The sequence below is a fragment of the Neopsephotus bourkii genome, unplaced genomic scaffold, assembly GCF_033783945.1.
Source record: "Neopsephotus bourkii isolate Nb327-2 ecotype Australia unplaced genomic scaffold, CSIRO-AGI_Nbou_v1 NB_31, whole genome shotgun sequence".
Taxonomy (NCBI): Eukaryota; Metazoa; Chordata; class Aves; order Psittaciformes; family Psittacidae; genus Neopsephotus; species Neopsephotus bourkii.
The window spans coordinates 623,835-648,532 of record NW_026900548.1 but is presented as its reverse complement, the minus strand read 5'-3'; the positions used below and the strand labels follow the sequence as shown (position 1 = coordinate 648,532).

The following is a 24,698-nucleotide window of genomic DNA, read 5'->3' as shown; positions in this document are numbered from 1 at the left end:
AGACTCCCAGCTGCAGATCTGCACTGCCTGCAGAGAATTCTTAGAGCAATGAGAAAAGGAGGCTGAGAGGGCACCTTACTGTTCTCTACAACTACCTATGAAAAGGTACTTGAAAGGAGGTTGTAGTGAGGTGGAAACAAGTGACAGGACAAGAGGAAACATCCTCAAGTTGTGCCAGGGGAGGTTTAGTCTGGGATATTAGGAAAGATTTCTTCACTGAAAGGGTTGTCAAGCATTGGAACAGGCTCCCCAGGGAATCTGTAGAGCCCTCACCCCCGGGGGTATTTAAAAGACCTGTAGATGGTGGTGGTCAGGGGACATGGCTGAGTGGTGGACTTTGGGAGTATTTTACAATTGGACCTAATGATCTTAAAAGCCTTTTCCAACCTAAATGATTCTATGACTGCAAGTGTGCTGGAATAATACTCAACAGGACTGAAGATGTGCATCTGCTTCATTAAAATTCAATCCCCAAGTTCCTCTCTCTTTTTCTTTCTTAGAGTGTTTTCAAATGTTGTTTTCTTGCATACCAGGATAACTGCTGCTGTGCTGGGCTTTAGTTAAGGTAATTTGAGAATTCTTTTATATTGAAAAGGTATAAAAAATAATCCCCTGAAGTACCTGATTTTCCTTCCATGACATTCCACTGTATCAGCTTACTTCTGCTTTACCTTGTTAGTATTCTGAAGGGCTATGAATGAATTATTATATTTCAGAATGCAAAAACCAGGTCTAGCAGCCCCTGGAGGATATAGGGCAGAACATCATGGGGCACTGGCTAAGACCCAGGAGAGCTGAGCTCTCCTTCACAGGCTATGTATGTAATCACAGGGAAGCTGCTCTGCTTGTTGAAGACTGCTTCCCTTCTCACTCTTCCTCTACCTTCTTTGGGGCAGGAAAAGTTCCTCTGCATTCAAACACTGCTCAGCAAAACTGCTGCAGATGTAAAGCAAATCAATAGCTGCAGAATAAAACCATAACTGTACTAAAAAACCCTCAAAACCAACACAGTAAAACACCAGATGGGGCTGCCTGGGTTGAATTTCCATGCTGAATTTAGCAATTGCTGCATGCAACATTATAGAAGCAAACATGCACTGCTATATGCCCTTGAGAGAGAGCCTGGAAGCACAAAGGCCCGTTTTTTGCTGCATGGGGACTTCAGAGCAGCTTCCAGTATCTGAAGGAGGCCTACTATGATGCTGGAGAGGAACTCTTCATCAGGAACTGTAGGGATAGGAAGGGAGTAATGGGTTCAAACTTAAAGGGGGAAGATTTAGGTTGGATATAAGGCAGAAGCTCTTCCCTGTGAGGGTGCTGAGGCACTGGCACAAGGTGCCCGGAGAAGCTGTGGCTGCCCCATCCCTGGCAGTGTTCAAGGCCAGATTGGACACAGGGGCTTGGAGCAACCTGCTCTACTGGAAGGTGTCCCTGCCCATGGCAGGGAGCTGGAACTGGATGATGTTAAGGTCCTTTCCAGCCCAAACCATTCTGGCATTCTATGACTGAAATGTATCTGTCATACACTGGCTGATGCAGGTATAATTCACTAATTGAGAATTCACTTCTAGGCTTGTGCTGACCTTCCAGAATTTGATTCTCAATCCATTCCTCAAGTAACCAACACTATGGGCATCCATAAAGTATTGTTCCACCCTTTCATACCCTAAGGCCACCAAGATTGTCACTGTGGCTCCCACTCTAGGAAATATCTTGATACATGGGCATAGTTTACTGCTTTAACTGGACATCAAACTCCACATAAAATTGCTGTGCGGAACTCAGAACAAGCAGGTTAAACATTCAGTCCCTAAGTGAGACAGTACCCATAGAAGCAAGACACAAGGAGATGCCTTGCATATTTGCAAAGCACAAGGGAAGAAGCCCCTCAGACGCAGATGCTGTCTAACAGCCCTGTTTTATGCAGAACGCTTGGGGGCTACTCTATTTTTATAACTTCCATCCATAAAATAAGAAGCTACAGCTTCTGAAAGAAGAACACAATTACCCTACAATGATACAACAGTCAGAATAAATTCAACACAATCTGTATATGCAAAAAGAAAAGGCATCCAAGCTTCTTTCACTGGCAGTAGATAATACTTAATAACTGCCCTATTGTCAACCTTCACAAATGATCTCCAGAGCCATATGCACGTTGGCAGCCAGGCATAGAGCCTAACTACTTTTTGCATCTAGTTGTACAGAAGTCGAGGCATATGGAAACGAACAGCCTGGCAGAACAAGTGAACTCTGAAGCAATGACTCTGATAAATAAATGCTTGTGAACTGGCAGATGGAGAAAAGCGCAGTAGGGAGGAACTGTATTGCAGCAGCAACTTGATTTTAAACCATTTGTAAAAATCAGCCTGAGCTTGGGCATGGAGGCTTTCCCCATCCCTTTAGTCATTGTCGGGGAAAATTCTCACCATAAAAAGAGGGAAGATGAGAACAGAAAGATGTATCCAACAGAAGATACCAGAAAGTGACTCAGGGATCAGAGAATGGGACTGAGAGGTGACTGATCATTTTTGTCTCTTACTACACTGCTAATCATGGTTTTGGCAGCTTTCAGAAAGATACAACCAATCACTACCTGCAATGTAGAAAAGCAAGATGTGGAGAGACATTCTCAAGCTACATGGCAGATCCTGAAACATGAGCACAGTGGATACATGTACATGGGATACACAGACATTTCCCACACTGAATGGAAACTTGTACTTGATGCAATAGCCACCTTCTGTACTCATTCCTCTGGAGACCAGTCTATTTGTAGGCAAATTGAATCTTTCCTATTTGCAGGCTGCAGACTGATTCCCAGTCACTGTTAAATGTGACAGATGAGTGGAAAACAAGTATTACTGCTCCCCTGCTGCTAGCAGGGGACTAGCACGTTTATTCCACTTTTTGTGATACGGGGACTCCTTGTCTGGTGATCTCAAAGATTATTTTTCCTATAAATTCTGAAACATTTTCTCATGTGTTTCCTCTCAGCCCAACTGACATTACAATCTGAGAGAGCACATGGGAATAGGCATTCCTGTATTCCATCAGAAAGCACAGTGCGATGCAGGAAATTCTGTGCAATATTTGCATTACTCATACACTGTGTAGTGTGCACAGCCTCATACGCCCCTATCTCTCTCATCTCTTCACTGATAGCCTCCTATATAATACATATTACAGTTGGAACTTGATGGGGAGGATTTCCAACACACAACTGTTACTGAAGGTCTCCAAAGACAAGAAATAAATAAAAAGTATGGTTTTACTCTTTGGAGTCTACTCCCAGACTAGGATTGTACCAGGAGTGCAATGCTCTTGCACACACTGGCATGGTGTGCAAGTATTCAACACTTGCTGTGCCCTCCTCAAGTATAACAAGCTATCCCTACCACTACTGTGCACACTAAAGCAGCAAAATGCAGAACTCCCTTCAGATGTGCACTGATTCTCTTAAGCCCAGTACCAACCACTGCAGGAAAAATAAGAGAAGTGAAAGAGACACATGAAGAAACAGAGGAGAAAATAATCCAGACAAACTGTGATGGCCCAGAGTTAAGAGGCCAGCCACGTGTACCAGTTACTGTACTTTCCCAAAGAAACAGCCACTTGTTGCTGTCCCCTTTATGAGTAGCCAGGTGGACGAGCTTCATGCTGTAATGTGAGGGCAAAGCAAAATTAACCTCATAATTATTGTGATGCAGAAGAAGATGAATTTAACTAAAATTCAATAAGCTTCACTAAAATTTCTCTCAATATTACCTCACCTTTTGTTAGAGAGAAACTCCCTTTCTCTTCCTGACACTTCATCAGTTAATATTACATGTATAATCTCACTTCTCTGCACTGCCTGGTTACCCACCATCTCAGAACTCAAATATCTGTAATACTTCATCTTCTCCTCCCACATAACACGGTGATCAAGAAAAGTGGCAGGCAATGATTTTCAAATCACTCTACCCAAATCCAATCCCCACATTACACTGAAACCATTTACAACAGAAATCAGTTTAGAACTTGTTTCACTTTGATAGGAATCACCGTGGGGAAACCATGACCTGCCTTCCCCAGACCGTCCCACAGACCTGTCATCTCGTAAGCCTCTATTGTGGATCACTAAATCAGCTGCCCACATGAAGTCCACAGAAAAGCAAGTCCAGCTATTAGTCCAATGAGTCAGTGGCCATATACATGTACAAAGTGAAAATAAAGGTGGGTTATCTTTTCACATATGCCACTGTGTAAACCTATTGTAATAAATATTAACAGCCACTATCAATCAAGAGAATGGAAACAGATGGGAAGGAGGTTGTGTTGAGAGAAAGGACTCAAACAGGAATATGTATTTTCTCCCCCACCTTCCTCAGTCTGATAACAGCCCTAAATAAATCTTTGCACATCCCCAACAGGGTGTATCAATGTTCCGTACAGCTCTGGCTGCTTTACCACCACAGCACAGCAGAATCACAGATCCTAACACACCCACAAAATACTGCAAAACATCAGAATGTGGGTTTGGGATTCCCCCCACCTCTTTTATGGATCAACCCCTCCACCCAGTATCATTTAATTTACTGTAACCTTCAGGCAGGTTTGACAATGGATCTGGTCCTGGAAAGAAAACAGTCCCTATTAATGATGAAGCTCGACCCTCTCCTCTCCTTAAACAAAAAGTCAAGGCTGGATGAAAAACTATGGCCCTCTGCAATCCCATGTCTTGTTACTTTTCACAACTGATTGGCAATAACTTGTGCTTAGTACAACACAGAATACCTAAACATACCTAGAACACAGATAAACCACTGTGCTAGGATTACATTAGGCCTGCATTCATGTTCCACCTCAGCTGAAGCACAGTCTGGATCTAAATTGGCAATAGCTTCACTCTTGCTCCCAAAACCCCAGAGGAGAGCAGAGTGCATTATATCATGGCAAGCAAAGCAGGATCCAGCCCTTGAGATTTCCCATTCTGCAGAGAGGAGCAGTATTGCCCCCCAGCCTCAGCTGTTGTGATAGGTCTTAAACACCGCAGAACCATGATGGTTCCCAGAGGAGTGACATGAAATGAATATTTATCTTCCTGGCAGCATGGGGGCAGACAATTGATGGCATATCAGAATTTAACTGGCAATGCAGATTCAGAAAGGTTGAAAACTACAATCAGGTTAAATCAGTACCTATGAATAGTGAACAGTAGAAGAGGCTAAAACATCATTTTGTGAGCAGGCCCAGATGTCTAACAGGGCAATTCTTCCTGCACTTCACCCCTGCAAGGACCCCCTACATTTATTTCAAGACCTACCCAACCTTCCTGGAAGGAAAACTATGCCTGAATACAACCCAGAGACAAAACCAAAAACCCAAACAACTTTTTTGTATCTTCTTTTTGTATGTCATGTTTCCCAGTTAGTTATGTAAAGCACACAAAAAGAACAGCATGAATTACATACCTTAGCAATTTGGACACACCAGTTTAGCAGCAGCTGGGAGCCAATATTATCCTTATGTTCATGAACGTAATCCAACAGGCAGCCATGAGGCATCAGCTGAGTGACAAGTTGAATGGTTGGGCTCAAGCAGACACCCAGGAGTCTCACCAGGTGCGGGTGGTCCATGCTGGCCATGATAAGAGCTTCCTGCAACAATAAAAGTGACCCAGTTACTCCAGTGTGCTGAAAGGCTCTAAGTGTAGACCATTTCTGATCTCCAACAGAACATCTAAAGGGGATCAGCATCCCCTTGAATATATTTCCCCAACTTGTGGTCAATCCATTAGGCATCAGGATTTTTTTTTTTATGCAAGCAAACTATGCCACTCATCCACTTGTGTATAGCAGGATTTGCCAGTTAGGCCTAATTCGGCAAGATACTTGATTAAACTGTGCTAAAACGCTTTAGTGTATCACAGATGTTACGCTTAATATTTTATAGGCTTAAGCATGGAATGTTTACATGTCAACTGAAGCCTTCCCAAAGTTCAAATTGCAAAGGGTTAAGAATCAGGAGGTTTAGTGTGAGCTTTTCAAGTATGTCTGATGCTCATAAGTCCTATTCAAAGTCAGCAGATGCGTTAAGCCCTCAGATATGACCATTTACCATTTCTATGACTGTTGTACAGCAACAGCCTAAACGAGTGGTTGTGATGGTCCAATAGTAGCTCAGCAGCAGCAGCAGTCCTACCTGTCTCCTGTTGCTGCAAGTAGACTACTACAGAAAGCAGAAGCTTTCTAATCTCAGCCTCTTAGCTCAGCTCCTCATTCTTCCAAAGTCTTCTCCCAAAATTCCGGTTTTACCATGCTTCAGCTTCCCACAGAGCAAACGGAAAATAATATTCCTTTCTCTCTTCTACACTTTATTTCCCAGATCGTAAGTTTGCAGAGGTTTTCAGCTAGCGAGCTAGCTGTCCAATACCAAGGATCAGAGGACTTCAGCTTGGCTATGTTAATTTGGCCCTAAAGTTCACACCACTGACAAAGAGCACAGGAGCACTCTATAACCAACCTTGCATACCTGTTCTTGGAGGTAATGTTGCCACCTCAAACAACTGGCATTCAAAAAAGGCAGAGAGAAAGCTTTTCCCTCTTTCACCGAGTCTTCCATTTTAAGACCACTTCATCATGGCAATGGAACAATGAAAACTGAGATGAAACTGCGGCTTTGTAAAGCTATTTTGGTTCTCTTTCTTTCTCTAAACCCCCCTTACGACAGCTTTCTGACAACTTAAAAGAATAACAGCTGTAATGGTGCCAATGGAATTAAAAAAAGGATGAGAAAAAGTTGGCATCAGAGGAACGTAGCATACCCCCAACTCATCGAAGTTTGGGGGTTATTTCCTTGCCTATATTAAGGCAAAAAAAAAAAGTCCTGGCAAGTAGGCTGAGTTTGTATTGAAGGAAATTGCTCATCATAGTACAAAGATTATTTCAAACCAAATTGCAGAATATTTGCATAATAGTTCTCTCTTTTTTTTCCCCCTATTTTTTTTTTGTTAAAATGAAAAGATGAAGAAGACACTAATTGTAGGGTCCCCCCCCTGCAATAAGAAAAGAGCAGATGGCCTCCACTGGGGGAGCATCTCCTTCCTTTTTCTTCCTAAATGTATGTGAAGAAAATCAATAAATGAATAAAGAGGGGCTATTTGATGGGATGACTGGAGGAGGAGCTCCGAGGAAGATTCCAAGCAACAAATCATAAAAGGGATCCAAATTCCAGTAGTCTTACAATTAATACAGTTCTTGCTCATTCACCTCGCATGTACAGGGTCTCCTTGAAGCAATTTTAGCCTCTCTCGTGATGCCACTAGAAAATGTCACTGGAGGCCACCAGAATAAATACCTGTTGACAGCTGCATTATCCAGTTTCAGAGTGCAAAATTACTCTGCCTACTGTTTGCTTTTTATCCCACACATTTTTCTTGTGCACATGCAAAAGGGAACAGTACTGTTGCCCTTTCCCTCTCTGAGTTAAGGTAAGACCTCCTCCAGGAACTCGGAGCAGGAGGGCTTTTCTCTATAATGAGACTGATCATAACACAGACAACAATATACCCTAAGAGACCAGATGGAAAGCTTTGCAGCACGTGCTCCATTAGTCTCCAGCTATTTACTATTTACAAGTGTGAGTCCAAAGGAAAGACACTTCTGTACAATAACAAAAGCAAGCAGTGACATTTGCCTCATGCTGCTGTTACAGGAAAGCACATATTCTTCTAATAGTTTTGGGCAATGGTTCCAGAAAATACCAAAAATGTTGTTAATATTATGGACTACTCTGTAATGAATTGAGATACACAACAGAGAACAAGGAAGCTTTCATTATAGATCTAAGTCACTAATGGATACTAATTTAGCATGAATCCTGGCTTCATACAGTTATTCTCATTAGTAATAAGCATTGTTATTTTTATTGCACTTGCATCTACAGGAGAACCAAATTCAGGGGTATGTCTATCCGGCACAGCACAGACACAAAGTAAAAGAGATTGCAATTGCTCTTCTAGAGCCCAATTACACAAAACAGACAAACAACAGCACCAGAAACATTATGACTTAGCAGCAGTTCAAAAATCTCTTCAGCACATACAAACATGAGTCCCCATTTAAAGCTCTAGTTGGACATGAAAGACCCTGCAGCTCCAGTCTCCATGGCACTCAGGCACTCCACAGCCTGGTTCCCAATTATGTTTTGTAGAACATTTAATCAGGTAAGGCACCAAAACTCACAGACCTGGCTCTCTGACACTGGATTCCTTCAAAACCAGCCTCTGCAATTCCCCACATCTTTTGGGAGCCTCACAGCTGCAGATCTTGTCTCTACTGGCACAAATACACAGGTGGTTTTGACATTGTGCTTATTCTGATTTAGTGGAGAGGAAACTGAGGTACAGAAAAGCACAGTCTACTATCCACAGTCACACAGGAAGTCTCAAGCAGAGGTAGGAACTGTGCCCCAAATCGCTTCATCTTTCTCTCCAGTTCTTTGAAGGTTGAAATAAGAAAGGGAAGGAGGAGAGAGAAATTATTAAGATACGGTATTTTCTCTTTCCCTCAGGAGACTTTGTAACATCATGTCCTCATGCTAGCACCTGAGAAAGGACAGGAGTGATGACAGTTTTGAAAGGCTCCTGTCGGACATCAGACACTTTCCTTTATTGATCTGCAGCAGCAACAAGTCTTATCACAAGAGTAACTCACTAGCCAAACTAAATCTCTTCCTGGAGTTTCTTTATGCTGTTGCTACTCAGGTATTAAATATCACAGCAGTGTGTGGCAGCCATACACGGGGCAGCTATAAAACAGACAGTTTAGGCACAGGTAGCAACTGCAGACCTCAGCTTGCCCGTACCGCTAGGACATATTTTGCAGTTTACGGTGAACCTTGACCAGCTGAGGCTAGGATACTACAAGATCTCAAATGAGTTACTCAATTGAGTTACTTAAAACCAAGGCTGCGTATGTATATTCTACACACAGCAGTGCTTACGGTGTTAATTTCCTAGGGGAAGGCTGGTAAAGAAAGGCCTTGATGCAGAAGGCAGCTAATCCCACAGGTAGCTTGGCAGGGCCATTGCTGTGTCCCACCAGCCTCACCACAGAGAGAATAGCAAGTGACTTCAATTGAGCCTCCCATGTTCAACTCAGTATTATACTTCTCAGACATGCCATTTTGTATAAAGAAATCATGTCACATTGATCATTCCTCTCTGCTGTCCCTTTTGAGTGCAGCTGAGTTATTGCCACGTTAAGCTCAACTCCTGTGATTTATATACACAACCCTATATTAAACAAGACATAAATGTTATTTCAATGCTTTATGCTGATCCATCATGTGCATTTAGTAACACAGTAGCATACTCAAGAAGACGGGGGACTTCACAGATCCCATTCAGACATCACCAGACCTGGGACACAGGTTTCTGTCAGCACAGCTATGTCAATGCGGGTCTGAGGAGGTACAATTGCTATCCCCACAGCAAGAGGCCAGAAGAAGCCCTCAGACTGCCAAAACATGCTTAGACAGGTAGAGCCCAGTTAACCCATGAGAGCTGTTTGCCACTGTGATGATACAATGCAGGGTTACACCTAGCTAAAAGCACTTGCCAACACAGGTGAAAAAGGCAACTAGCCACTCGCTTCTCACAGGTCACTTAAGTCGCATTCATTCCTTAAATAGCTTTGAAAATCCTGCCTAACAGTTTCTTGATTTATCTATAACCTGCAGCCATGTTTGAAATACCTTTAATTGAACTACTAATTGTGAAAAGTAACTCAAACTCCAACTAAAGCCTTCCAGGGTGAGGAAGAAAAACCAGTTCTTAAGACTAAGAAAGAAAGAGTGCTCTGAGTAATACCTGCAGCACACCTTTTAAGATAATATTTAACTTCCTCCTTTCCTACCTCCATGTGTTATTGCTGACAATTATAATTGACAGCTGAACATAAATATTAGCCAGCATGATCACAGAATCATAGAATGGTCTAGTGTGAAACATCCTTGCTCACGGAAGCAGATTGGAACTGGATGATCTTAAAGTCCTTTCCAAACCGAAGCAGTCTGTGATTCTATGCTAGAGATAACTCTGAGGCCCCTGAGGTCTTGGAACCAGGCAGACCTAACAGTGCACCATCACCCTGCTGAGTCGACAACCATGCTCTAAAGAAAATCTGAGCGTCAATACAGATCAAGAGACCTTTCCTCAGATGCCTACAAAGGCTCTGAAACACGTTTAACAGGTTGTGTCATTAAGAGTCCTGCCCTGTGGGGTGGATCCCAGCAGCTTCTAATGCAGGGTTTGGTAACCTATCTTCTTGATGCTGAACATTTCACTTAGCAAAAGAATTAGCATTTGAAGCAATACTGATGATGCCCTTATATCAGATTTAAATACCTGGCAGATGGGAGAAGATATCCCTTCTGAAGACTTGTTAACACTTAAGCTTCCTGAGCACCCATGACCATACCACACAGAGCACCAGGAGAAGCTAACTTACAGGCAGCCAATCTTCCCTTTTAGTGCTCTACATACACGTGGTATCCTGCAGAGCATGTGCAGGAGAAACATCACAGACCTGCTGCTCCAGTTCAGCAAGCCCAGGGTCAATGTCACTGCTCCAAATGAACATACATAACCAATAAAGAGCTCAGTAAGCAGAGACAAAGTCTGAAAAATCTTTGGTTTCCTTACCTTCTAACTGTCCTCACCATAAAATGCCCTCAAACAATACAAAACAAGCCAGAAAAGCAGAGTCCTTCTGTTCTTCCTAATCATTGTAAAGTAAATAAATGCACTTAAAAGCTGACTTCGTACTGTGCTATACATTTTCCTGAAAGCAGGGGCTGTGCTGTGTTAACAGGAGATACTACAGTGAATACACTGCTTTTTACATTAATTTTACAGCGTTTCTGATGGCCAGGGCAAACACCTGTCTGGAATGCAGGTCTGGTCCAATTCAGGGCAGATCCAATGGCAGCCCAACATATTTTCAATGACTTTCATTTGTTACGTCTTGGACATCTTTTAGGTTACAGCTGACTTAACCTACACAGTCTGCACAAGTACTTAAGCTGAGAGACAGCACACCATAGACACATGGTCACATCGATCGTATATGACAACAATCCCTACTGTTCTATTTCCCCTGTATTTCCTATGCAAGATTCTGTTTTCAATTGCTTTACAGCATTGCTGCAGTTTTTCACCATTTGGGCAGATACTCTTTCGAAAGCTTCTGTTGAAATGTCTCATGTTGAAATGAAAGATGCAGTCATAGAGAACCACAGGATATCAGAGCCCATAGTGGGATAGTAGCAACAGTGGGACAGTAACTGCACTAACTGCCACAGCTGCATTTCCATGAACTGCTGTGTACTCATTAGGAGCAGACACATTGGGGAGGGGAGGGAAGGGAAGGAGAGGTCTCTGGCTGAGGCACTGCTAAGTGGGTGCACAGCTTTTTCTGGAGGTGGTGTGTGTCTTTAAATGTGCTGTATTTCTCAGAACAGACATACCCTCTGAGACTCCTTTGCTTGTCACAGCACTTGCACACAGCACAGAGGGTATGTAGCCTTACTGACTCAACACTGCAGAGGCCCAGACTGCACTCTTGACAACTCAAACACATGCAATTGCCCCATGTGATTCAAATTTCACTTTTCTCCAAACACTTAGGTGAAACTATCCCAATTCAGGGATCTGAAAGCTCTCCCTCTTGCAGGGGACGCCTACAGACTGCTGGGTCAGTATTCTGTGCCTACCTCAGAGAAGCAGTAGGTCCTATTAATTCAGGACTAGATACCTTCACGTGCTTATAGAATCGAATCTGGCTGTCTATATTATCTTGAAGCAACACAAAGTAAAAACAAACAAAAACCAGCATCATGATCCCTGCCCTGCAGAAACTGAGGGCATGGGCAACCATCTGACTCCATTGGGGCTCAAGTGCTTATAGTTAGGCGTAGGAGATGCATTTTGCATAACTCACACACCACATGCTCCTTATTTCTTCCTGCTGACTTTGTACCAAGTAAGTCTCCCAATTCGTCGGAGATCATGTTAGACAGCTGAGGAAGAATCTCGAGTCTAAAGGAATAGACCTCTTAGCACAAGCAGCAAAGTGAAGATCTTCCATCAAACATCCAAGTCAGGAGACAACTCCCACCAGCCTGTCTGTGAACTCTGCCTGAAAACATTGAGTCTCATGATGAGAAAGCACAGTGTAGCCCATTTTCAGTTCACTTTTATGCATAAATGGTCAAGAGTTCAGGGCCTCAGCAACCAGAAATGTTTCCACTGAAAGATGCCAGAAGTTAACAGTGGGTTTCAGACTGGCCACTTTGCAGAGCGGATGCAAGTGCTTTAACAGTGTGCACACATCTCGGTAAAAAGTATTCTATCATATTGTGACAAATGTTTTACTTACAGTTTGTGACATGCGTCATTATTTCAGAATAGTCTGTCAGAAGTAATTTGTTTCTTACTGTTTTCATGTAACTAGCAAAGATATCTGAAGTCTTAAATGTACAGCCTAATAAAGCAATCCTTTCAAACAGACCTTACCACTGACCAGCATATAAACATGCTCAGCCTTAGCTGCAGATTCCTTTCAGGAGAAGGGAATTATTGCTTTGGTTTCTGATTTGAGTGATGGCAGGGGCTAGAGAGTGAGTGATAGAGGGGGAAAGAAAAATCCATCAAGATCTCACTCCTTTCTGAGGAGTCTTGGGACACTGCTTTGAAATTTTCTGGTTATCACTGAAAAGCTTCACTTCATAATCACACACTCGAAGCTCCCTCTTCCTTCAAGATCAATTTAAAGGGATAGCATTTGACTGAAACACAATCGCGTCAAGTGTACCATCAACATTAAGAGTTGCTTTAATCAAAGTTACATAATCCAGGTATTTCACCCCCCACAACTGAGAATTCAAAGTAGACTCATCTCCATGTTTCCCTCATCTATATTCAGCTGCATAAGAGTATCACACTGGTCGATGAGAAAATGAACATGAGCCGGCAGTGTGTGCTTGCAGCCCAGAAAGCCAACTGTATCCTGGGCTGCATCAAAAGGAGCGTGACCAGCAGGTCAAAGGAGGTGATCCTGCCCCTTTATTCTGCTCTCGTGAGACCTCACTTGGAGTATTGTGTGCAGTTCTGGTGTCCTCAGCATAAAAAGGGCATGGATCTGTTGGAACAAGTCCAGAGGAGGCCACAAGAATGATCAGGGGACTGGAGCACCTCCCATATGAAGACAGGCTGAGAAAGTTGGGGCTGTTCAGCCTGGAGAAGGCTGCATGGAGACCTGAGAGCAGCCTTCCAGTATCTGAAGGGGGCCTGTAGGGATGCTGGGGAGGGCATCTTCATTAGGGACTGTAGTGATAGGACAAGGGGTAATGGGTTAAAACTTAAACAGGGGAAGTTTAGATTGGATGTAAGGAGGAAATTCTTTGGAACTTGATGATCTTAGGGTCCTTTCCAAGCCTAACTATTCTATGATCCTATGATTCTATGACTCAAGCACTGCAAAGGAACCATGATATTTAAACAAAAGCTTCACTGGACTGTTTGGTTCACTGTTAGATTTATTTTTTAACAAGCTGGTGTCAACGAACCACAAAGTCATCAAAAGCTGCCACACATTTCCTGTAGTACAGAGCTTTCTTCCTTTTGGTATCACTCTACCTCCTACTTTCTCCTGAGTTTCTACAGTTCTTCTTCCACCCTTTTCTTCTCTACTTTCTTTTACCATCTCATTGACCTACTGTTCTCCCAAAGATGAAATCAAAAATCTCTGTAAAATAGGCTTGAAAGAAGATCACTGCCACCACCAAAATTCATACACCTCCCATCTACATTATCTCTCCCAGGTGCTGTGTGGCTAAGCTCTGCCCTGTGCTTCACCTGCCATGGCAGAACCTCCATCCTGGACGAGCCCTTCTCCATCCAGTGATGTGGTCCTTACCCTTGCTGCTGGGTAGATCCCGTCCAGCTTTAGGACACTGCTAGAATAGCAGATATAGGGAGCACTGGGTGCACGTGGCAGGGCTGTGGTAGCAGAGGTGCTGCAGAAGGAAGAGGCTGAAGAGTACAGAGCTGCTGCAGGCAGCAACCAGCCAGGAACAGCTAACTGGAGTAGGGCCAGGCAAAGGGGGGGGAAGGTGGGTTTTTTCCACAGATGTTCTAATGTGGGATTGGGTTTTTCTGTTTGCTGAGTTAGCTATTAAATGTTTATGTTAACTGGCAATAAATTCAACTCCCCAAGTCAAGTCTGTTTTGCCTGTGACAGTTATCAGCGACCAATTTCCCTATCCGTATTTTGATGCAGGATTTTCTCCTGTTCCTCCTGTTTTCTCCCCAGTCCTGCTGCGGCTGGGTGGGATGAGCAAGTGGCTGCAAGCCGGGATGGCTCTTCCATCCCCTTCCATGGCCACCTATGGGATGATGCCCACCCAGCTCAGCACCCTGGCTCTGAAAAACAGCCAGAACTTAGGAAGTCAGTGCAAAGGAGAGCGAAGGCAGCTCACATCCCTTGCCTCTCTACAGGCACATTCCTGGGAAGGGGCAAAAGGAGAGGGGGATGGCATATGGTGGTTCTTATAAACCCTAAAGACTGGCAGCTTGTCTTATGCTTGAATAATAAGGTTTCATATCCATCCCTAATATTTGAGTATGTCCTACTGTCAGGGCAATACATATATAACAATATAATAATAATGAATTTTTTTTCATGTGGATAAAATCTTGATGTCTGCAATAACTCCCACATCAAATACTGACTGATCTGCAATGTGTGGCCATATTCCAGTCCAGATTTCTGTCAGGGTGAGCTGAACAACTCCAAGAACAAACCTGCATGAATGAGGGGCCAACTGTCTGCTTCCAATACAAAAGCCTCAGACAAATCAATAAATACAACTGTATTTATTAGTTTGTCTTTGTGGCTGTGAAGACACTCTTGTAAAAACAAGATCTCACTGAAGCATAGAAGTCAAGAACATAAAGTTATGGACAACCACCACTTAAACTTGCAGTATTGCAGGAGGGAATGCCTATTTCATAAATAATCCATAATTTCAAGAGTGGTATCAATAGGGAAAATAATAATTTACATTACACTTTTGTTCTCTTTTGAGAATTACCACAATCATCCCAGGAACATTTAACTATGCTGGTATGACGGTGTGGTATCAAGATCCAGAACTTTTGAAGGTCTGTTCAAGTAAAAGGACTCTACAAGTCAAAACCCGAATGTCTTTTGCTAGCATTTCCTACAGCAAGCTTTGACAAGGCTGACTGCGGTGAATCTGCTTTTCAACAGCCACTAGGTCTAGGAAAGAGAGCAAAAAACGCTCTAAGTGACACTGCCATGGAAACTTCTACTAGAAAAACTGGAACCCCTGGCCACATAAGCAGAATGAGCATCACTCACTTTTCCAGCACCAGCTCAACTGCAGGCCGGAGGGCTGATCTGCAAGTTTCAGTTGAGCTAGAAACATGTCTATGTTGACACGGTGTAGTTTAAGACACTTTCTGGAGCTCTGGGACACTTTGAGAGCTTGCCAAGCTGTCATTACCATGACATCAATAACTTTAGGTAGTCTAGAGTTTCACTTGGATCTATGTTCTCATCTGAATGACAGCACTGTCAAGAATGTAAATTGTGCTCTCACCTGATAGATTAGTCACAGAGGAACTAGAAGCACCTCCCTGCCCTGCTTAAAATCAGGTAGAACACAGTATTTAGCCCCTCAGACAAGACCCAGCACTGGAAAACATTCCCCATCCTGTACTTGGCTAAAGACAAAGTACCCAGTCCCCCCACTCCTTCTCTCTGCTGTCCACAACTTAATCACACATGAAAATGTGTAATATTGCAATTTGGATTTGACAGCATTCCTGCCTAATGTTTATTAGAGTCTGACTCGTGAAATAACCAATGGCTTCAAAACAGAAACCTACCAGAGCTCATTCAGAAAATGACAAAACAGGTATTTCAATCACTATCATATTTCTAAAACATTTCCTAGCTGAAGAATTCACTGGAATTTATCTCCTGCTGAAAAGCTTCAGCAGAAACTCATCCTTTTCATTCCTGCAAATTAATGTATTTTACCAAGAAATATCTGTTCAATATCTTGCCAAGAAAACATTTAACTAAGGAAAAACACTTTCTTTCCTCATTTCAAATCCTGTTTCTTTCCAAACACTTTCATTACTAACAACTTCTCAGAGGACTTCTGTTTTTAGGAGGTGACTGTAGCCACTGACCTAAACCAACACTTCATTTTAAAGAACGATAATTTGCTTGGCATCAGAAAACATACAAAAGCTAAATCTTGCTTTTATATACACATACAAATGATCCCACTGAACTCCACCGAAAGACACTGCCTGCCCACCAAACATCCTCAATCCCAGGAACGTTGCATAGTAGACTCAATCTGGGGGTTGATTATCCACTGACATTACCTCCACTCAGTAAATTGAAGCCTGGGGAACTGTTCCATGTTCTCCTACTTTATTATGTAAGACCTTTACTGAGGTCTTACATATCCATCATATAAACTCTAATTTAACTTGGCTATGCCCTACCTTTGCATTGGTAGTGCTCTATATAATAGAATTTACCTATGCAAGTGGATCAAGGAATGCCTCTGAAGCTCATACTGAGCGAATACAACACAGCTGCAATTTCTCAGCATACCTCAAAAATCTACATAGCTGTATTGGCTTAAATATTTTTATATCTTTTGCCATGTAAAGCATTAAGATAACAACAGGCCCTGGTCTCTCTGAAACCCATGTAGTTCTGTTCTGTACAGTACATATTTGCCCATGTAATTAAAAACCTGATATTCTGTATAAAGCAGAAATATTCAGGATACAATTGTAATCACACTGTAAGTAACCAAGAGGTAAGCCTACCTATTCTCTCTCTTCTGTTGCTAATACACAATTTGCCTTCTCGCAAGTGTCATCCAGCTTCTTTAAAATACCTAATGTGGGGGAAAGCACTGACTGCTGACAAGAGGTGTTTGGAAAGAACACTGGAGACGTTATTGGTAAGTAGGTGACACAGTTTTGTCTGAAAACAAACCTCATACAGTATCTGCTTTTCTAAGCAAACACTCCAAGCCAATTCAAAACCAGAACATGCCTCAAAATAAGAACTAATAAAGAACCCAATTAACAGTTAGCTTACAGGTGATGAAATCTGTGTTGCTATTCACATTCTATTCCCACCTAGAAATGGGTATGACAAAAAAAAATTCTCTACCCTTTATCTGTTGTTTTTAGCTTGACTGAGAGCCTTTTGAGGCAGACACAAGCTCACCATGTTTCACAGCACAAAGGTTTTCTAATCTGAGTAGGTCCAAGAGATGATGTATATTACAACAGGAAGCAACACCAAAGTTAATACAGAAAATATTGCTCTGTGAAACCTTTTCCTTTTGGAACTACAGTTTCAGTATTGAAGGACCAAGCATTTCAAACCAGCAATTATTGGTCGGTGGACTGCCAGCCACGCTGTGACCCCAGCTCTAGCTGTTTGTCCTAGTTACTGCAGTGAAGTCTAAAAGGTACCAGCAGAGTATTACAAAGAGTATCAACAATCCAGCCATGTACCAGATTTCCTTGTCTTATTTCAAATAATATGTAAAATATTAATATGAACAGATGTTAATGATTTAATGTTTATTAATCTGTGACAGTTGCTGATGTATCAGAGGTGTCTGGATCAGCAGCACTGACATATGGAAAACAATTTTTAAGAGTAATCACTAAGGGAGAAGTATCCTGAACTACAGTATCTTGAAGATAAATAATATTCCAACAGTGATACTTCAAGTTCAGCTCCTGTAAGCCTGTGTTTCTGTACCCTTCAATGTCTATTAAAAATGGACACTGTGTATATTTGTATGTATAAAACAGTGTTGGATTGTTTTTCCTCACTACAACACAAACCCCCTTGATATCTCTTAAGCTGACTCGGCAATTTGGCAGTTTAAACCCAAGTATGACAAATACGATGCCTTGATCCTCCAGGGCCCTTTGCTCTTGCTCACTTCGTGCATTGTTGCTGATCTGTGAGTTGCAGCATGTGCTGGAGCTCACACACAGCCCCATCAGTCTCCTTTCATGAAAAAACTGGGATGTAATAGCCTATCCATCTGGCACTGAACTAAATTCACAGACAAGTGTACTTCAGAAATGATTACCCAGCACATACATGCAGTTTTATAGCTGACTTAAATATCAAGACATTTCTTCTTCAGTCTTCTCCTGAAACCTCATTAGGTCCACCATTAACCTCAAACTAGTGATGGCTTGTTTGGGATGCGTTACAGTTAAGCCTGTGGAAACAGTACCTCTTTTTTATTAACACAGGTTCCATAAAAACCTGCATTTTTTTATCAGTGTGGCAACATTCTGGCATAAGCACTGCCCTTTAGGAACTTAAACATTAATGTATGCCTGTTTTCTATTGCTAATGTGAGCTAGGGGCACAAAGCAAAAACACAAAGCAATATGAAGTTTCTTAAATACAGCCTTCTTAAATTCAGTTTCTTTTAGTGGTTAGTCAGCACTAGTGGTCCAATTCTGTGTGCCCAAGTCTGCTATAAAACTGGGTATCTGTGTCAGCTTTTTCTCATAACATACCAAGCATTATTCAATAATATCATCTTCCATCTTGCCAAGTTTTGTCAGTTTCAGTTCTGCATTTTGCATCTGAATGTCAGAAAGACTCTGAAAAGAATTCCAGCATCCCAGTCACTTTGCTGACATTTAAGGAAGGCTGTTTCTTATTGTGTGTAATTACAAGCCCATCAGCTATAACCTCCACTGCTGCACTCCAGCAGGACCTGTTCCAGGACAGGCAACCTCTCCCCCTCTGCCTTAAATCACACCATCCACTGGTTTTGCACAGGAGAAGACTACCACCTGGAGGCACTATCATGTTGGAAGCTAAGTCCCCCAAATTACAGTATCCATTAGAATTTTTTACTGAAGTGCGTAAGATTGCTCTCCTAAAGGCACACATCCAGATACAAAGCATGGAAGTCCTGGGAAAGTACAAATCTGGAGGAAAGCATTCCTGCTCAGAGCCAGACCTGAATGTATAGCATAGGGTGGCAACATGAAGCACAATGCCAAAAACTAGAGACCCATGGTATCATAAGCAACAGAAAACTCATAAAGGAAATACAAATCCCAAGCACTTCTGATTAAGTCTCCCATTTGAATTCTCCTGTATCACTCTTAGCACTGCTTCTCTGCCTAATCTTCTTTTTTAGTATTTCCATCTTTTGCCTGTTCAATTTCCCAGGAAAAAGGGACAACTATGGGATCCTGACCTTCATAACAATAACACATATAGTGAAGCAAATAACTTCATGTTTCAGTAATGAAGCTCAAATGTACACTCCAAAGCAACAAGTATCAACCATGTTACTGGTGTACCTCATACCTTTAAAAAGAAGTCATGATATAAGATGGCATTTTGAAATGTTTCCTTCATATGCACACAGAAACTTTTTACAGCCAAAACTACATCTTGAGTTTGATTAGGATTTTTAGTGGCTTCCATTAATCCCCAGCTATGTTTTCCAGGGAATAAACTAACACTCCTTCCTGATCTCCCCACTAACAGATTTACCAAACCTTATGCAGGGTTTCCAAGTCATAATGCAATATGAACTCTCAGATTTTCTGCCATTGCCCTCAACACAAAGCTTCTCAATATACTTCTGAACTCATTTAGGAATATCTTATACCAGCAGTCACTCTCTAAAGCATGTGATTCTCCCTTAAACCTGTGGCAGACTTGGAAGAATGATTCTAGAGGTAAAGTCCTGTCTCTGCAGAATTCACTGGCAAATTCACAGCTCCCATTGATTTCAATAGGGCTCAGATTTCCCCCCATTGCCAGCAGCAGGCAAACTCCCCCTCACTGTATTTTCCAGTTTGGTGTTATGCCTGCAGAACTGTTTCCAAACAGACCGTGCTGGCTGGCTGTGCTTGTACTTCATCCCTTCTGTGTATATAGCTTCTCTGCACAGCCACATGCTCTTGCATATGGAAACCTGACACACACGTACATCTTACCCTCGCATACCATAGAAGGAAAAATTACTGACGTAAACATATAAAGAGAAAATTACTACTTAGGATGGAACTAAACACAAATGTGGCCTTGAAACAGTTAATCTTCGGCTGACTCAAAGCAGTCAACCTTCAGCAGTGATCAGATTTCCAGCTTCTGCAGAGGCTGATCACTCTGGGGGCTTGTGCATGGTATGCAGAGCTCTCAAGGACAGCTTGATTTCTGGCATCTCTGGACAAGCTGGAAATTGTAATTGCAATCACAGTGAGCTTCTGTGCCTGGAACTGACAAGCAAACAGTTTCCCCTCCTAAGTGGCTACACTTACAGCATAAGTGGGAGGAAAGAGGGGACACTGCACAAATGGGAGTCTACAATCAGATGAGTTAGGTCAGCCCTTGCTGCCCAACCCCAGCAACTTCATATGATGGAGAGAGAACACCTGTCTGAATCGCAGATGAAGCACACTGCCAGGCAGGGCAGCAACACTGCTGCTCATCATCAGCTATTCTTACAGGGATGCCTGGTAGAAGGGAGGATGTTTACAGAAATGACAGCAGAAGAAGATGAGGAAAAAGTCTCACTGCTGCCATAAAGGATTTCATTTGATCCTAAAGCTGCCTTTTAAATGGAGGTTCAAGATTACCTCAGTTGTGTTTCTCAAGCAGCCATGCAGCCAGTGGAACCTCCTGGATCCCAGTACTGCTAGCAGCAACGTCTTCTCAGGCTTTCAGAAGCATCTACACTGATTGTTGAAGAGCTGGGTCAAACACTTGGCTAGGGAGCAGGAAATGTATACAAGGAATTGAAAGTAATTTAAGGGACAGGCAAAAATATTTCTCCAGTCACCTGCATAGTCCTGTACAGCAGAATCTTCCAAGAACACTCAGTGTAAATGCATCTGTCAACTGAGAAACTACATCACAGTGTCCACAGGGAGCACCCCAGGGCTCTGTGAAAGCCACAAGTGGCAGAGAAAGCAAAAGCTTCAGCTTAGAACCTTCTTACGTCTAATGCCAAATGGTCTTGAGGACTTGTCTTTACTGTAAGACAGACTTGCAATTTAGGAAAAGCTGTTTCTTTCTGCAGGTCAAGACATCCGACTGCTTTATTAATCCAGTCAATTAGGCTGGAAAAAGATGTGGATATCATTCCCTTATATGCAGCTTTAATCTGTCTGCTGCACACCTGGTGGAGGTCATTGTCACTTACTTCCTTTGCACCTCACTTAACAAATGCTCTCCCGCACAGTGAACACTGCTTCTAGAGACAGTGGGGGACTACAGTAAGTCCAGGCAAAGTCAAGAAACCCCCTAGATCTTAATTATAAAACCATAAAAGAAACCAAGTGCCTCGGAAGCTCTCTTACTAGGAAACAAATGAGAATAGGAAATTTATTTCCAACCATAAATCCCAAACCCTTCAGTTTAATTTTTCCCAAGTTAACTTTCTCACCTAGCTAAGCAGCGCTGCCTTCTATTATTAGCTTCTGGCCCAGTATCAGCTGACCATCATCAGTCAAGCTGTCTTCATCTCAATGAGCTCAGGGACTCCCAAGGAACTCTGTGTATGCTGACTTGTGCTTGCAGCCTCTAATTATTTTCTAACAGATAATGGAGCATTTAAGTTCAGAGAGGATAGATTAAACTTGCAAGTGGATCAAAACCCTGGACAGATTCACAGCTCACAGGATTACTTCTTGGAAATGTCTGAATTTAGAGGGCTACAGAGGAAAGGCCCTCATCAATTGTCTGTTTCCCCATGACAAGTTAGTTTAACTGGTTTTTTTTTCAGCCTCAAAAATGGTTTGTTATGCTTTCCAACTGCAGCGTGACTTTCGAATGTGTTACATTATCAGTCAAGTATCTGGTTTGATGTTAAACCATCCCATCAGGTCAATGGCTACTTGACTTGTTAGACAATCATAACAGCCATACAATTTGAGGCTCAGGAGGGGAAACTGTTTTCACAAGTGAAACTGTAAGTCCCTGTTTTACTATCAAGTATCCTCCTGGCTGCATATTTGCCTTCTTTCCCCACAACAAGCCTCTTCTCTCCCTAAAACTCAGCACCTTCATATATTCTGCTACCAGCCCTAATGTGACGAGCGGAACACGCTTCTCTCCTGACACCCCCTGTGGCCACTGGTGAGTTCCCTCCCACACTAACAAGAACAACTGCACTCTCAATTTAATTTCAGCACTTTCCTGGGGATGATAAAAGTGTGACCAGCAAAGGAGGAAAAACTACGCCCCACAACTTAAGCACCTACCCATTTCAACACCCAAGGGGAAATTCTTTAGACTGTGAAATTATTACAGAAATAATATGTATTCAGACATAGGTGCAAAAAAAAAAGCAAACCTACATTTTACAACACAGTAGCAATAACATTTGCACAGTGAAAACAAACCCACAGAAGTCACAGAATCATGGAATCAACCAGGTTGGAAAAGACCTTCAAGATCATCCAGTCCAACCGCTCCCCAGCACTGCCAAGGCCACCACTAACCCATGGCACTGAGGGCATCATCTACACGGTGTGTGAACACTTGCAGGGACGGTGACTCCAGCCCTGCCCTAAGCAGCCTGTTCCAATGCCTGAGCACCCTTTGGGGAAGGAATTGTTCCTCAGCTCCATCTAAACCTGCCCTGGTGCAGCTTGGGGCTGTTTCCTCTTGTCCCATCCCTTGTTACCTGGGAGAAGCGACGGATCCCACCTCACTACAACCTCGTGTCAGGCAGTTGACAGTAGAGAGCGATCAGGTCCCCCCTGAGCCTTCTCTTCTCCATACTAAACCCCCCCCCCCCCCATGTCCCTCAGCTGCTCCCACATGTACTTTCTGCTTCTGTCAGCATGGGTTACACTTCAGATTGCATAACGGACACAGACTACTGCAGTGATAAAAGCTATGTACGAAAGCAGGGAACAGTGTAAAAGAACTAGCTGGGAATGTGTGGAGAAAGCTGGGTAAACAAGATTGCTGCAACTCCCTGAGTCAGAATTCCAAACAGTGAAATAGTACTTTTTGATGATAGCCAATTCACCATCCCCTGATGGAAGGAGGGTGGGAGGTGTTTGGCCATAGCAGGTACTAACATCATGCATTATATCATTATAGTCATTACAGATCCATTAGTAGGTGTTCAAGATGCTGAAATGACAGCCCAGTAGCCAAATTGTTGTTCTTTACTCTTTTAGCATAACATTTAGTAGAATTTCAGGAGCTCACAAAGCACTTTTAGACTTACATTCTGCCAACATTATAAGTTCTAACCAGAGCCTAAAGACAATGCCACTAACATCTATATCAGCTTTTTCTGTAGATGCTGAAGTGTCCCAAGTACTCTCTCTGTACACGAAGCACCGGTTACAGGAGGCTTTGCATTTTCCAGAGCCTCTCTAAAAGTATTGCTAAGTTTTACTTGCAAATACAAGGACATACACAACTGAGTAAGAAGTAACTGTTGACAAAATACACCTGTATTTGGCAAGTCCAAAATATGAAAGTCAAGGTGTGACTTGTAAATGACCCCAGCTTTCCTCTAACCTCCTCTTCGTATTCACAACCAAGATGTCAGGCACTTATGTGAGAGTTAACCCCTACCATGTTCATAATGGCACTTGACCACTTCAATACCTGTAAAAAATCTGATACAGCTGTTTTTAACCAACAGCAACTATTCATAACACTCTTTTACTGGAATCACAATAGATGCATTTTGCTTTCACATGTACGCTTAAATTTTCTTCATAATGTTCTGCAACAGAGAGGAGCAGTCACATTAAAACCATCGATCATTCTCTTTAAAACAAGGTGGGCTGCTCCAGGGAATAACTGCCTAGGTTAGGAGGTGAGGACGGCAGGAACATATGAATGATTGTCTGAGCAGCTATTTCAAAAGAATGAAATTAAATCATCTTAGCAGAGGATGTTACAGACCACTGTGTCTATATCAAATGCAGCACTGATACAAAGCGTCTTATTTCTCCTATTGTCATTATCAACTAATTATGAAATCCAATTCTTCAGGTTATTATTAACCTCTAGGGAAAAGAAATAACTTTAACTTCTCTCACCTTGTTACAACAAGGTCAGAGACTAATGAGAAATTGTTAATTTAAAGAGAAACCATTCCTAGTGCGGGTGTACCTTACATAGCTGAACTCCCTGGAGTGTCCAAAAAACCTTCCTAATTTCTGAGCCATTTATCAGCTGTTATGATGCATAAACTGGAGGGAAATGTGGTCCAGTGAATTATGTCAGCTGATCAAGCTGAGCTATGAAACTTCACACAGGTAAATTTGTTTCTGACCAAGGATCTTACATGTTCTTTGGAGAGTGCTTCAAGGTTAATCAATACCAGAGGAGGAGATTTCACTATCAGCTCAGGGGTCAGATCCTCAGCTGGTGGGATCCTCCAGCAGCCCTGCACTCTCTGCATATTCACTTCAAAACATGCTGAATACCAGCTCTCCTCTTTCTGCAGCTCTGCCATTAACAATACTCTTGACCATTATTTTTTCCATTAAGCAAACATCTAATACTCTTTATCCCTTTAGTGAAATTCGTTCCTTTTGAAGAAGGCCA

General features: G+C 42.4%; 1 protein-coding gene across 7 annotated transcripts in view; it reads right to left on the bottom strand.

Annotated features, from left to right (window-relative positions):
* ERBB4 (erb-b2 receptor tyrosine kinase 4) overlaps positions 1–24,698 on the bottom strand; it is a 609,586-nt gene that overhangs the window by 92,209 nt on the left and 492,679 nt on the right. For all 7 annotated transcript variants that reach the window (XM_061344620.1, XM_061344647.1, XM_061344630.1 and 4 more), the window contains one exon: positions 5,457–5,642. In XM_061344620.1, coding sequence (XP_061200604.1) covers positions 5,457–5,642 — 186 coding nt within the window. The remainder of the gene's footprint in view (positions 1–5,456; positions 5,643–24,698) is intronic.